Source organism: Nematolebias whitei, chromosome 16 (assembly GCF_014905685.2).
Source record: "Nematolebias whitei isolate Nwh7 chromosome 16, NemWhi1, whole genome shotgun sequence".
Taxonomy (NCBI): Eukaryota; Metazoa; Chordata; class Actinopteri; order Cyprinodontiformes; family Rivulidae; genus Nematolebias; species Nematolebias whitei.
The window spans coordinates 29603413-29618086 of NC_056513.1; the positions used below are offsets into that span (position 1 = coordinate 29603413).

At 38.8% G+C, this 14674-nt stretch overlaps 1 protein-coding gene across 1 annotated transcript in view; it reads left to right on the plus strand.

Annotated features, from left to right (window-relative positions):
- Positions 1–4116: 4116 nt before the first annotated feature.
- znf827 (zinc finger protein 827) overlaps positions 4117–14674 on the plus strand; it is a 121479-nt gene continuing 110921 nt past the window's right edge. The window contains exons 1-2 of the mRNA XM_037689848.1: positions 4117–4218; positions 12729–12813. Coding sequence (XP_037545776.1) covers positions 4117–4218; positions 12729–12813 — 187 coding nt within the window. The remainder of the gene's footprint in view (positions 4219–12728; positions 12814–14674) is intronic.

The window sequence follows — 14674 nt, forward strand, 5'->3', positions numbered from 1 at the left end:
GCAACATAGCTGAAATCCTTAGCAAGTTGTTGAGATTCTTCATAGTAAATTAAGAAAACACACAACTGTCAGTGCGTTCACATTTTAGTTTTTACTTGTTCGGCTGACTGCGGGGAAACTGAGGTCAAGCATGGTCAAACAGCTTTCCCCACCCCCGAAGCGAAAGGTATTCCTAAAACAAATTTGGTTATACATACATAGATGCATAGAAGATGCCTGTTTACAACAATGGTAAATGTGACATCAAACTGTTGTAATTCAGTTCTGTTTCTTTTTTTTATCTAGAGTTTAATAACTTTACCATCGTAGTAATTATTATTATTTTTTTACAGTGCTCAAACTAAATGAACAAGAGTCCAGTGGGTCCCATTGATGCGCTTGCACGCTGATTTTAATTTTGTATTTCTGCATTTATCCGAAGCTGCCTGTTTTTGGATAATAATAGCCCAATAAAATGAAATGTTATGAGGAAACTCAAAGGTTAGGTTGATCTAAAGGGTTTTGTGTTGTGGTGCAGGTTCTTGTCTACCAGAGAATAGTGATGCTGCAGGAATTATCTTTGTCAATGACGACGCTTTGAATTGCGAGAAAAAGTTAATACGGCATCGATACACATACGTCAGAGCCGCGGGCCAAATCTGGTCCCCCAAGATGATAATTTAAATGTAAAATATTGTATCTCTTCTAATGTTTTCTTTAAAAAAACAACTGATAAATATATCATTTAGTGTTGACTTCTCTTGCCAGCTGGCTAACTTTGAAGCAAGAAAGAAGGTTGGATCATTCTGTCATTATTGATACTGATGTGGACCGAGTAACAGAACGTCAAGTGAGACTGATCAAACTCTTGTTCGTGAACCTGCAACCAAGAAAAGATATCCGGTATCTGACTCGAGCTAATGTATCAGCTGAAAGTAGCCTGTGCCTCAGTTTTTTTTTTTACAATTTTGACTCCCTTTTAGTAACTGAGTTCGACACACCTACAATATGACAGAGCAGCACATTCTCAACACAATTAAAACTAGTCAAAGCATTGGTAATTAACTGAAGCAAAAGTTCCAACAAAGTGAAGTCAGGTGCTCTGGACGGATTCTTCTTGTTGAAATATTTTGTCTTTTATCCAAAAGACTTCGTCAGTCTGTCTTTGTCAAGACTGACCAAGTCTTTTGGATAAAAGACAAAACGTTTCAACAAGAAGAATCCGTCCAGAGCACCTGACTTCACTTGGTTGTATTCTTCTACCTGGATTATTGAGCATGTATCAGGATATGATAGTTTAAAACCTGGAACACCCACCCATGATCTAAACTGAACAAGCTTTCAGGTGAGAGGTGACCTGTCTTCAAAATAACAAGAAAAGCCATTTAACTACCTTTTTATATGAAAAGGAGGAAGGAAGTTAATTAAAAACAAAGCTTGCACTTTGTGTGAATCAGATTCAGCATTCACATTTATTCTGTAGTTTTTTTTAATTAATTTTACTGCATAGTTTTTTTTTGTGATCTATTTCTGTATATAACTTTTACAACTTTTTTCCTTATTGTACTTTGGTTAATCTTTTTGTTATTTTTAGCGTTGGCTAGCATTCTATTTTTCATTCAACCTTTATTTATACAGCCTAGCCTCATTGAGCTATGAGGACTCATGTACAATTTCTGTTTCTACCGTAATTTTCACTGTGTAAGTTGCAGTTTTTTGCATAATTTGGCATATGACTTATAAAGCGAAGCAACGTATTTATGTTTTTCCCCATATCCCTATTTTTGGCTGAGATCTGACGATTTAATTCATTCTGACATGGAAAATATTGAACGCTACCTTTTTAAGGCACTAGAGGGCCCTCGACTAATATGGCAAGCCAAGTATCTCATTAATAGTTAAAATTGGCTATTAATGAGACACTTGGCTTGCCATACCAAGCCACCTTCGTCTCACTCCTGTACTCGTGGAGCAAACTTCAAATCAGCTGCATTTTGCCACGCCGCCCAGTCGAAATGCAGCTGTTAAAGTGCCATTAAAGTGCATTTATTAAGGAAAAGTTCAACTGAGACACACCTTTGCTATAATTTCGAGCAAACAAATAATTGTTTTGAAGTGTTAATTTGGTTAAATTCTTGTTAAAATCCTCCCCTGCACGCTCCCATCGATTTTTGGCACAACACCGACCCACATTTCCAAGTTTGCAGCGGTGACGCATAACAAACACGACGCGTCAGCAGTGATGCATTATAGATGCGACTTATACAACGAAGTGACGTATTTGTTTTTTTCTACTTTATTAGACATACAGTATTTGAACTGATGCGACGTTTACGGCGGCAAGTACGGTGCTTTTAGCTTTAGTGTTTTGCTTTTTTGGAGGTGTTTTAGCTGGTATTTAGCCTTTTTGTCTTTAACAACTCAGTTGGTGCTTCAGTAAATCTCAGCAGTCATCCATCACTCAGCATTCTCTAGTTTAAATAAATAAAAATAAAAAATCTTTACGTTGCTGTTTTGTGTTTTTCCTTTGTTCTGCTTTAGAGTCACACAATTGAAAACCCGACACGTTTTAAGTGTAGCATTTCTTTTTAATAAAGTTTATTGTTTAATTCTTTAAATCCATTTGTTCTAGTCAAGCTGGAGAACTAAATCTCAAATTCAACAAAAGCTGTCTTTTCAACTAAATTAAGAATGCCCAAATAGATGACTTTGGAAGTAGATGTCCCAACTTACAAGAGTTGCGGCAGGATTTTTCCAACATGTTTAACACAAAAAGCTCAAGGGTAAAACTTCATAAAGGCAGCAGACATTTTACACAATGAAGGAGAACACTTTATAATTTGTTCCTCTAGATGATGGGTGTATTTTATGGTAGAAAACACAGGTTTCTGATATGTTTTGAAGCTGTTTGAGCCAAGGTCAGCTCTCGCACCACATAGCTGATACGACACTGTTGAAGAAAACAAATTGTCAGCCTCCTCTCACGAGTTATTTTCTCCGATGTTGCGGCTATTTCTTTAATACAGATGTGCATTTTTGATATTTGTTCTTTGTCACTTCTTAGACTTGCTGCACACTGAATTGATTTTATTTGATTAAAAGCATGCAACACTGCAGCAGTTCATGGCTTTTAGGCTGCAGAGTACGTAAAGAAGGCAATAAAGGAAAGGCTAAATGGGAAATATACAAACGCAGCATTGTTCTCGTGTGGAAGCAAAAGAATATGAAGAAGCCACGGATGAGTGTTGTGATTCTAGGCAGCATCGCACACATCAGGTCATAATAAACAGAGGTTCATTTCCCAAAGTAGCCACACTGACAGAGTATGGATGCTGATTTAAATAAGTTTATTGTACATATATTGTGGAGGCTGCAGTTGTGTACTGCTAATGTTTTATTAATGAAATGAGTTTATTTCTATCTGTGGGAAAAAAAAATCTGCATGGAGCAGTGGTGATAAAGAAACTAAACGTGTTTAGTTGTTGGCAACTTTTTAACTAAATTCTGCTTGGCTCTGGTTACTGTAAATCAGAAGTTGAGTTTGGATTGTAATAAGGCAAAGACATTCTGCCAAAATGTACTGTATACTTTGGTACTTGTATACAAGTATTTTCTCCCCGTTAGGAATTTGCATTCTAATAACTCCAAAGTGTCTGTACTGCAGAGAGAATCCTTTGTAGCATGAAACCAGAAGCATTCCTAACAGGTCCGACAGTACCTGCCTGCCTGCACTAGTCACAATCCGTACCCCCTCCCTTTGTGTGGAATGGAAGTGCCTCAGTCTCGGTAACGATTTTTTTCTGTGTTGACAAGTCACAACATGGAGATCTACAGCTCGGAGAGCAGCCCTTTGGCTACGTAGAGCCCTGCTTGCACTGAGTAATAGCAATCTCACAGGAGTTGCAAGCTTTCAGCTGGCAGCAGTTCATACGGAACAGCTCGCTGGTGCAGCTGGGAAAGACAGAGCGGAGTGGAGAGGGAGTGAGAGGGGCTGGTGGTGGTGGCTCGCAGTGGAGATGGAGGGAGGGAGGACGCGGAGAGAGGAAGAGCTGCTAAGAGCTTTGGGCGGTTTCTCTGTTGTTGTACCACACAAGTGCATCCAGGCCCTGCAGGACAAGCCTTTAACAGGCATGAGGGATGGAGAGCATGAGAGAAGTGGAGGAGGCGGCGGAAGAGGAGGTGGTGGTCTGGGGAGCTGAAGCTGGCCAGTTGTGCCAGACGCCTGATCTAAACAGGGATGTGATTTATAGTTTGCTTCTGTATTACTTTACACTAAAAACAGTAAAATTAAAGGATCTCTCCAGTTGTCTTGTAAGAAGGTGCATCCCCGACATGTGGTAAAGAAATTCTTCAGCATGTGGTACTTCATTAAGCAGTGCTTGAAGTTGGAATGTTTTTGGCAGAAAATGGGATTGCACACAGTGGTTTTTTTTACAAAGGTGCTTTTGATATGGTCTGGTTAGAAGGCCTTCATGATTTGCACATTTGCTAGCAGGCTGGTCAACATGTTGATCTTTGTCACCCCTCGCAGAACACACTGCACGGCACAGTGCAATGAGGTGACCTCACTTCCTGTGTGGGCAGAGGAGGGCAGGGGGGCTTCTGGTGCGCACATGGACACACACATTCCCTCCTGAAGCACAGCCTGGCTTCTGTTAGCCTTCAGTACACTATCCAGGCTAACCCCACTCTCCTCTTAGTGTGGAGGCTTTTCTTTTTAGCACATTTGGGCAGTAAAGATCAAGGCGAGGGCTAACCTTTTCTACACGCTGGGCTAACAGTTGCATGTCTGCAGCTTTTTGGAGCAGTAGCAGTTCAGTGGAGAGATTAAACACATTAGGCCCTTTACAAGACCGTTATGAGAAATAGGCGCACAGATCAGTCCGTCTTTATTTTTCTCTTTAGCTGTTCATGAATCGCTGATGAAGCTGACCACTTCCTGCTCAGATGTGAGTTTTCAGAGAAGAAGTGAGTAGAGGCGTGGAGAAGAAGTCAGCTGGGCTGAAGTGGAGTGCGACGCATTTGCTACATTAGTGTAGCAAATAAATGGGGGTGTTCACGTAAATGTTCACTTACTACACACAACATGCATGGGTGTTCCAGGTGTGTCAGATGTATCTCGTGTCGTTTACTAAACTTAATGAATAAAGTCATGACATTACTGAGCTGCTACACTACAGTTGTTTTCTTCACGTTGGTCGGCGTGGCTCTGTAACTGTTACTTCCTTGCTCGTCAGCACAAAGGCGAACCAAAGGTGGGCTGTCTTTAGCTCCCCTCACTGTCTCAGTGTGTCTTCTGGATGGAACGAGGCGCGCAGACTGAAATGTCTTACGAAAGAGCTTATTGAGAACAAATGATTAGGGGATGGGCAAATGCAGACACTGTATGTCCGTAAGGCTATGACAGCTCTCTAGGGAAACTGTCTCACCTCTAAAAGAAGAGTGGAAGTGTTAGACTCTGGGACAAAACCTTCTGAGAAGTTTAAAAATCACTGATGTGATGTCATCTCTTAGAAAGGTACTGTCAATGCAATGTGAGGTAATTTATGAACCTTAAAATGCACTTGAACATCTTGTCTAATTGTCTAATTATCCAGTGTTGTTGAGTTAACATTCTATTTAAACACTGTGATCATACCCCTGCTGGTACATTATAAATGAAAGATGTGTCTCTGGTTGTATCTTTCCATTGTTTACCAAGGGCATTCAAGCAATTGATTTTAACCTTGTGATGTTAATACAATTAATTAAACACTAGATATTTCTGAGGGAAGAGGTTTATGGCCTATATCCAACAAAGTTAATGTCAGGTCCTCTGGATGTTTTTTTTTTTTTTTTGTTGAAATGTTTCGTCTTTCATCCAAAAGATTTCATCAGTCCGAGGAGCCGCAACAAACTCGGTCTTATAAATAGTACTGAATAGCAATGAATAAGGATGTTAATGGCTATAGTTCCTGTTAATATCCCACAGTATACATGGAGATGAACTTGGACAAATTAGAGGTTTGAACTGAAGCGTGAATTAGAGTTGAATGCTCTAAAAAGAAATGAATCTATGGCTCTGTTCATAATTGCCTGTGTTTTCCCACACCCCACAAGTCTTTTTGAATGGAGTCCATGTTAGTTTAGATTGCCATGTCATTAATCCCTGGTACTCCACAGGGGAGTGGTCAGTGGCAGATGTATTTGCGCTTACTCCAGAAGGTTTTCTAGATTAGCACAAATCCTCCTCGAAAAACCGTTTAAAAATCTCATTTGGCACGCACAGCCAGACTTTGGGCTCAAAGCTGGCCAAAAACATTGACAGCCATTCCACCCTCTACATCTAATTCTCTTTGAGCTCCCCTGTTTTTTTTTAACCCCACACATTGTGATTCCACTTCCATGTTGATTTGGACAGGGCAGTGTAATTGTTTAGAAATGGGGCTTTGTCATTTGCATGTAGCAAGCTGCCACTTTTCCAGTTTCAGTGGTTTGACCTTGTTGTACCTGCCAGCCAGAAATGAGATCATCAGAAGAGTAGATGAGAAGCTGACATCTCTCCTCCACCTACTCGTGGCTTTAAGTGATGGTTGTCATAGCAATCATTATGCCACAGAACAGACTCGGTGCATGAAGGATGGCTTTGAATGCACCAGCCTTGGGTCACAGCCTGGTTATGACAACTGATAGACCAATGAGGGTTGGTTGCAGTAGTATGCACGCACAAAGTTAACAGCTGCATACATAGCTTGCTGAGTTTATAGATTTAATATTGGGATTTGAAGCCTGTTTTATGGTATGGAAATGGAACTGCAGGTATAGGAGTATAGACAGGAGAAGAGCAGCAAGGGGTGAACAATGCCTCTCATTCCCATCAGCTGCCCAGGCTAGCATTTAACATTGTGATTGAAAATGGAATAAGCTCCCCCTCCCCCATTCTCCCTGGACCTGCATGCATATGAACTTAGCGGTGAGCATTTCCTGCTATGCCACAACCATTCTTCTCCCCTTCTTGCCACCGCCACATTTTTTTCCTTAGTGCAAATAATGGCTTGAAAGTGCTCTGCTTTTCACGAGATGGGGACCAAGACCAATCCTGATTTGTGACCCTATCCTAAGTGACAGGCTAAAATCCAAGTAGGCACTGCCTTGGGCACTGCTGCCAAACAGCTGTCAAACCAATACCTCTACGAGGGAGGGGAAAAAGACGCCACCATGTCAAAGATTTTCTCTTTTTATCCTACTAGTTTTTCAGTTCTACTCCTGAGTGTCTTTAACAGATGCTGCCTTTATTACACCACCACTCAATCCTCCTATATACATACATATACATGTATGTATACAATTATGTTTCAGTCTGGCCTCACTTCCCACTGGACTTTGATTGTGTGAACACTGTAGGACCAAGTGTCCCTTTTACTACTCAGGCGATCTACAAACAATACATGGACGCTGCACTCCCCCACCTTCCACCCTCCTACTTTCTCTCACTTCTTTTTTGTTTTTTTTTACAGACACATAATCTCTCTTTATGAGGAGCTTCAGCATTGCGAAAACTACAGAGCAGGGAGGTGGTTTGTTCCTCTCGCATTCATTCTAAAGAAAATATAACATTTATTTAACGTTTGCTGAAAAATATAACAATTAGCTATATTTATGTTTAAAATTAGAAAATGAATTAGCCTTATCAAAAAAAACAAACCTACGAGGGAGTTATTTTAGCAGCCGGATTGCAAAGTTTAAGAGGAGAAACATTTAAAAAGTAAAAGCTTATTGAAAGTGATATAATTATCACTCGTGCTCCATGATTCATTTTACAATGCCCGTCTGTCTCCACAGAATTAAAAATTAATTATGATGTTTTGGATGTTGCACTGGACCATTTATCAAAGTGCATATTAATATTTTTTCCCCATTTACATTAAGAACTCTTCAGTTTTTATTATGTGTACCAGCAGTACTTACAAGTATCAAACTTGATAATATACATTTTCATATACTGTAATAATAAGTGAGCTCTCAAGTCAATTATTACTTAATCTTTGTTTCCCCTAGGTTACTTTATTGTGAGGCTGCTTGTCTCTTCGGCTTGTGGGAGTGTGTGGTTGGTTAGCGTAGCGCTATATCAGTGCTGGCAGTTGTCGAAGAGGTTGGGGATAGCGGAGCGCTACGTTTGTGCGCGATTGTCACAGTAGCAGGACGCTATGTTTTTATTGCACGCGGTTGTCGTGGTTTGGAGTCTGAGCCGCTATAATCTGTTTCCCTTCCAGAAGTGGCGGAGCTGCATGGGGAATGGGGGATTTGGTAGGCGGGGCGCTCTGTTCTGTTGACAGGGCGGAGGGCCCTCCTTGAATAATTGTAGGGGAATCGCTATGTCAAAAAATTGTTTTATACTTTACATTTTGTTTCATTTCCCCTGTATTTTGGCTGTTATTGACAACTCAACCATGTTGATAAAATACAGATTTTTTTGTGACTGCTCTTGTGCAGGTTGACAGTGTGGCTCATTCACTCAGACTTTTCAACTTTAGGGTTTACGTGCTGTCACAGTTCAGTCTTCTCAATAACTTTTTGAGTAGGAGGCTAATGGCTCAGAGTAGGAGGGTGGAGTTTTTTCCCAATATCAACATTACACATGTGTTCTGTGCAGTGAAAATGTTGGTGAGCGCAGACTGTTTGAACGCTGATCACTGATGGAAATGTCTTGGCAGCATCACAGGCATGAAAAGAGTCATGAAGTCATAATCAGCTGCAGCTTTCAATCAGTTTTGTAGAGCGAGATAACATACATGTTCAAGAATCTAATAAATACTTATTTCACAATGAATTTCTTTTTTCTTTATCTTGCAGCAGTCCCAGCTGAATGCATTCAGCTCACTAACTTCACTTTGTTTTATGTACAGGGTGAGAATTTATTTAGAATGTTTTGGTAAATTAAAAAGAATACAGATTATTAAAATGATTGAATTAAACTATATATATATATATATATATATATATATATATATATATATATATATATTAGGGGTGTAATGATACGCTAAAATCACATCAGTTCGGTTAATTTTCGGTACAAAAAAGGCCAAAATAATGACTTACAAAATGTTTATTTTGAAAATATGTCAAGTAAACAAATTCAGTCTTTACAGAGTTCTTAGCTGGAGGTGATCTCGTGGATGAAGAAGACTCAGCTGCTCTCATTTTCAGACTGCAAACAACACAGAGATAAAAAAAAAAAAACCTACATTGACTTAATAGGATGATAATTTTAAATAAAAAAGTTAATTAGATCACAATAATACAATAACAATACCTCTTCTTGCATGGTCATCATATGTGGTGGTTGAATATCCTCTCTCGCTCATCATCATCAGGGCAGGGCTTTAAATCTGGGCTCCGGGGCTTGTTGACGATATCAGCTTTAGCTTTTTCATAAAGTGCTGCTACAACCTTTTGGCTGAAGCGTTGACGTGATGGGATGTCGTAGGCAGCGGGGCTCAAGAACTTTAACCATATGCTTAAAACCGATGCATCAACAACATTCGGACGTAGATCCAGAGCTTTAAAAACTCTTACATCTTGTGTGTTATTGCTTTGGACCGATCTGAATGACCTGATAATTGTTGTTTAAATGCTTCTGTATAAAACCCAAACATACTAAATATCACAAATCTCTCAAGACTCACTCCCGCTCTCGATGTGACTATCGTGCCGAACTCCGTTCAACTTCTGCATCTTTTTCTTCTTCCTGTACATTGTTTGGAACTTGACAAATAACTTCGGGCCTGTGTCGCCTCCTGTGTTGTCTGTTTGGCAGGGATGGCAGGTGGAAGCGCAGGGTGATGGGGATGTTTTGTCCCTGACACTGCCCGTTTTTGCCGCAGCCTCTCGCTCTAACCTGCTTCACATAAGACGATGATTTTCAGAAACAATGTGGCATGGATTATTTATCATAACTCTGGTTTTACTTGGCCTGTCAACACAATTTAAAAACTGTGGTGTAGTTTAAAGTCTATACTTTTGACTAATTCAAATGACGTCTCTGAGAGGCAGTGTCTTTCCCACTAGAGCGACTGAAATTGGTCATGTGACTGTCATGCGCTAGAGCGGCGATTGACTCCAAAGGGAAAAAAAACCATCAGTCAAGAGTATGTGGCAAAACGCTTCCTGCCCCCGTTATTGAGAAGGTAGACAGTTACAGATGACACGCGTGACTTGTTTACAGGCGGTGGTTGTACAGGTCATAACAGCAATACATGTTTAAATGTTTGAACTACAGTTATAATAATGATAATAATAATAATTGCTCTTTGCTCCATAAACTTTCACTTCCTAAGTAGGAGTAAGTGCTCGCACTGATCATTTGATGGCACCTTGCTGGAACTGATATACTTTGGGTTTTCTTTAATTTACTGTCGCACAACAGAACATCAATGTTAAAAAAAGCTCTCCTCCTAAGTTTTATATATGATGTTAAAAACTTTAGTTGACACGTGGTAACAAAACAGCACATGGATGATCATTAACTGATAATTTACAACTTGAGTCCAAACACTGATGGGTTTTCTAGTTCACTGAACCTGTGAATACCTAAATGAGTTTTGTTTCAATAAATTAAGATTATTAGAGCTGGGCCTGTCTTTTTTCACTCAGAGTGAGATGTTCCTGCAGTGAAAATGATCTCACTCTTAAAAGGCAAAACTGGTGGTGTTTGACCTATAAATTGACAGGTTTTTGTAAGTGTTTTTTTTTTTTTGGACACAACCTGATGAGGGCTGATGCATGGCTAAACTTGACCACAAGTCCACAAAAGGCTCCTCAAATGTTTATTTTCCATTTTACAATGTATTAATTTTTGTCCAATATTTATTTATAAATTTATTATTTAATGTTGACCAAATCTTCATGTCATAGATTTCTGTCCCCAGCAGTGTACTTCTTATTAGTTAGGCCATTTACACCACTTACATAAATGACTCCAGACAGGAGGAAGGAGCTGCGGTAGCTTGGCGGTCAGCGCTTTGGTCTTGTAATCCTGAAGTTGCAGGTTTGAACCCAGGTTGCATCAGGAAGGGAATCCGGCGTAAAACAAATTGCCAAATATTTCATGCGAGTTTGCTCATTGCGGTGACCCCTGAAGAAAGGAGCAGCCAGAATAAACTTGCTTACTCCAGACAGGAGAAATAAAGACAAGTTAAACAGATGAGTTAAAAATCTGTCTGCACCAGGAAACAAGGATTGTTGGACAGAGACTTGGCTTCATCATAACTGAAATTGCAGACCCAAGTTACTTAAGGAGCAGAGAACTCTTGGGGGTCATTCAGGAACTGTGTGGTTGGATCTGAAATATCTGCTACTCGAATACAGTCGGGTTATTGTTTTTATTTCCAGACTGCAATATTTGCTGTTTACTTTTTCAAGTTGCAAAAAAACGCACCTAAAATTCTAAGTAGTTTTTGCCTTCAGCAGTGAATTAACGCATGTCCAGTATAATTATATGTTGTAAGTCTGTCATGTGATCACATATTAATTTGTGCAACATAAGAGTTTTGACTCTTGACATTGTAACGCACTCCTGGAAGTTCACTACTCATGGTTGAACACAATTAACGTTAACTGATGTATTTTGTCAGTACTAAAGGTGGATGGATAATAAAATGAATCTTTTAACATAAAAATAATTTTTTTTAATGCGGTATGCATCGCAAAGAAAACCTTTCTGTGTTGTTTAACCCCAAATTTCTGACATTTATTGCAGTTATGTATAGAGACAGAAAAAAAATATTTGGAGCTCATCTGAGTCGGTACATTAGCATTTTACTTCACATGAAAAAGAACTGCAAGGATAAGTTTAAATTTAACAAGCTACATCTTAAAGGCTAGGAAGGTGGAAACGTCGTTGTAGAGGTTGCATACTCTTTTGCTCTAAATAAATCTGTTTGCATATCATGGGAGTTCCTTTTGAAATAGTTTTTGAAAATTATCATTGTTTTCTGAATTATTTATTCAATCCATTCTGCAGATCATTGTTCAATGTTTTCTATCACCACTTTTCTGCTGCCTTGTTTTATTTCTATAGGAGCCACTTGGTGAGACATGCAACTAACAGCTGATTAAAACAAAAGAATGGGTAATATTGTTTGCGTTGTTTTAGCATATCTTAAAATATCTATTATCTTCATTCAACCCAAATAAATATGCAATGGATTTATTTTGTAGAACAGTGATTTATGACTAGTTAAATTCATAAACTTGTGTAATATGTCATTCATTTGTATTCAGCTTCTGAAACTGATTCAAAACATTTTGCTTTTCTTCTTTCTGAATGAGAAAATAGTTTCAAAACCCTACAAGTCTCTGCTTCGAATCACAGTACCAAAATGTAGCAGCAGTGTTGAATCATCGTGTATTGTCAAATGACAGAGGTGTATCATAGTAATCCTAGTTTTACTATAGTGTCACAATATAAACATGTTTGGAGTTTGTTGAAAATGTGTTTGAAAGATTGTAAAAAATGACGACATCTTAGATTTATTGATACATTTGTGTTGTTGCTCTTGATGGATCAGAGATCTGGTACCTAAAGCAGTTCAGGCCAATTGTTTTAAGTGATGTTATGAGCGATTTGTTATCTATCCATCCATCTCTCAACCATAATGTGATAAAAATAGAAAGGAAAAAAATAAACAAAGGGGGTATAGTGCACTTCATCTGCATTGAGGAATTTCAGTGGTCTCGGACCCTCAGTTGTCTCATTCTTTTCCAAGAACACTTCTCCTTCATGTTTCACCTCTGGCATGCTGCCCAAAGTACCCATAAACCATGGAGGCCAAGGCCAAAAATACACACATGGTAATTTGCACTACATTTCAGTACAACTCAGCCACCAGTATATATAGCCCTGCTGTATGAACTCTGATCTTCACCGAGCGTCTTGTCTCACCTCAGATTCCAACTACAAGATGAGTTTTATTTTTCTTTGTCCTATAGTTAGATAGGATAATACACAAAGTGAGGAAAAAAATACAAGTTAACGCAGAGTTTTCAAAACGGAGCCTAAATTATTTAAATATTTAGCTGCATTCATAAATTATGAACAACAAAAAGCACAAATTTAGACCTGCCAGAAATTGCTGTCAATACTTTAAAAGACATTGAAAACAATATGTATTGTGAAAAAGTATATAACGCCAAAAATAAAGAGCACATATATTTTTTTAGACACTAAGACAGGCGATGCTTTTTAGTCAAGAACAGCAGCCTGCCGTCATTGTTGATTTCAGAGAGGACTGATGGCATGTGGTAATGTTCCTCCTGAGCTGAAAACTTGTTTCTTGGTTTTAAGCATTATATATATTGCTCTTTGTAATTCTTTAGATAGACTGAATGATTATCTCAAAACACTGGAATAGATGCTGTAAATATTGGCATGTTTCATTTGCTGATAAAATAAACTGTTTGTTAAAAGGCTAACAGACGAACACTTTCTCTTTACACTTGTGTTAATAAAGTAGTTAGATGTACACTCTCACAAAGTTTCGTTAAAGTAAAATGTCTTTTTCCATTTGACAGTTTTCTCTGTTGCTTGTTTTGCCCATTTTCTTGGTTGATTATGTTACATTAACTTCCAATAAATAACATTGTTCAATGAACAATTTGCAAATTAAATGGTTTGCAAAGACCTCACTGATTCACAGGGAATCACTTACACAGTATTTAACAAAATTGTATTTGTGTTAGGGATGTGCGATATGGCATAAAATTCATATCCCGATATGTATTGTGAAGGGTGGCGATAACGATATATATCACGATATGTTTTTGGTATAAAACTTGCAATATAAATGAAAAAAATCATAGGGTGTCCTTTTGCCATCATTTATTTTGAAAACTGCTATACAACAAAATAATCTCAATTAAGAAAATCCCACTACTAGGTCCAGAGAGTTTTTAAATAATAAACAAATCAAGTATTAGGCTTCTTTCTTGTAGTGCAAAAGATATCAAATGTAGTTTTAGCCATATGTTTTAAACAAAATAATATGTTGTTAACTCTTAACAGTTTCCACTATTCTCACTTGAGAAATGAACAGCAACAGAGCAGCAAGTGCACGCTGGAAACACTTCACCCTCCAACCCTCTAGTGGGCGTCTCCTTCCGCTTTAAGGAGAGATGACACAAAATGGCGACCAGTTTCCTCTGTGGCTTTGACCAGAGGATCGCACAGTAAAATCACACAACACAGCGTTCTTTTCACAGATCAGAGAGCAGGTTTCTCTAAAGATGACCAACGTTTACTTTAACTTTCGATGGGAAAAAAAAACAAACAAATAAAAACGTTGGTTACGTACTGTAACCCCAGATTCTATGAATATAAGCGTAGCCCTTTAAGGCCTTCGCTTTAGTGGGTTTATCCCGTTATGCAGAGCATAAGCACTGAAAAAAAAAATTAGTCCACGCCCACCTGCTGTGTGGGCCCTACCCGGTCCGTATAAATTACGTTAAGAGCGGGAAATCGGCTCCCAAAAATAGCTTTTTTCTTCAGCCATTTAGGAGCCAGTGAGGCCCGACGCTTAAAGGGCTACGCTTATATTCATAGAATCTGGGGTTACAGTACGTAACCAACGTTCTATGTCATATAAGCTTCGCCCTTTAAGGCCTTCGCTTTAGTGGGTAAAGGGCGAAGCCGATGTGGTCCTCGCCTCACTGGGTC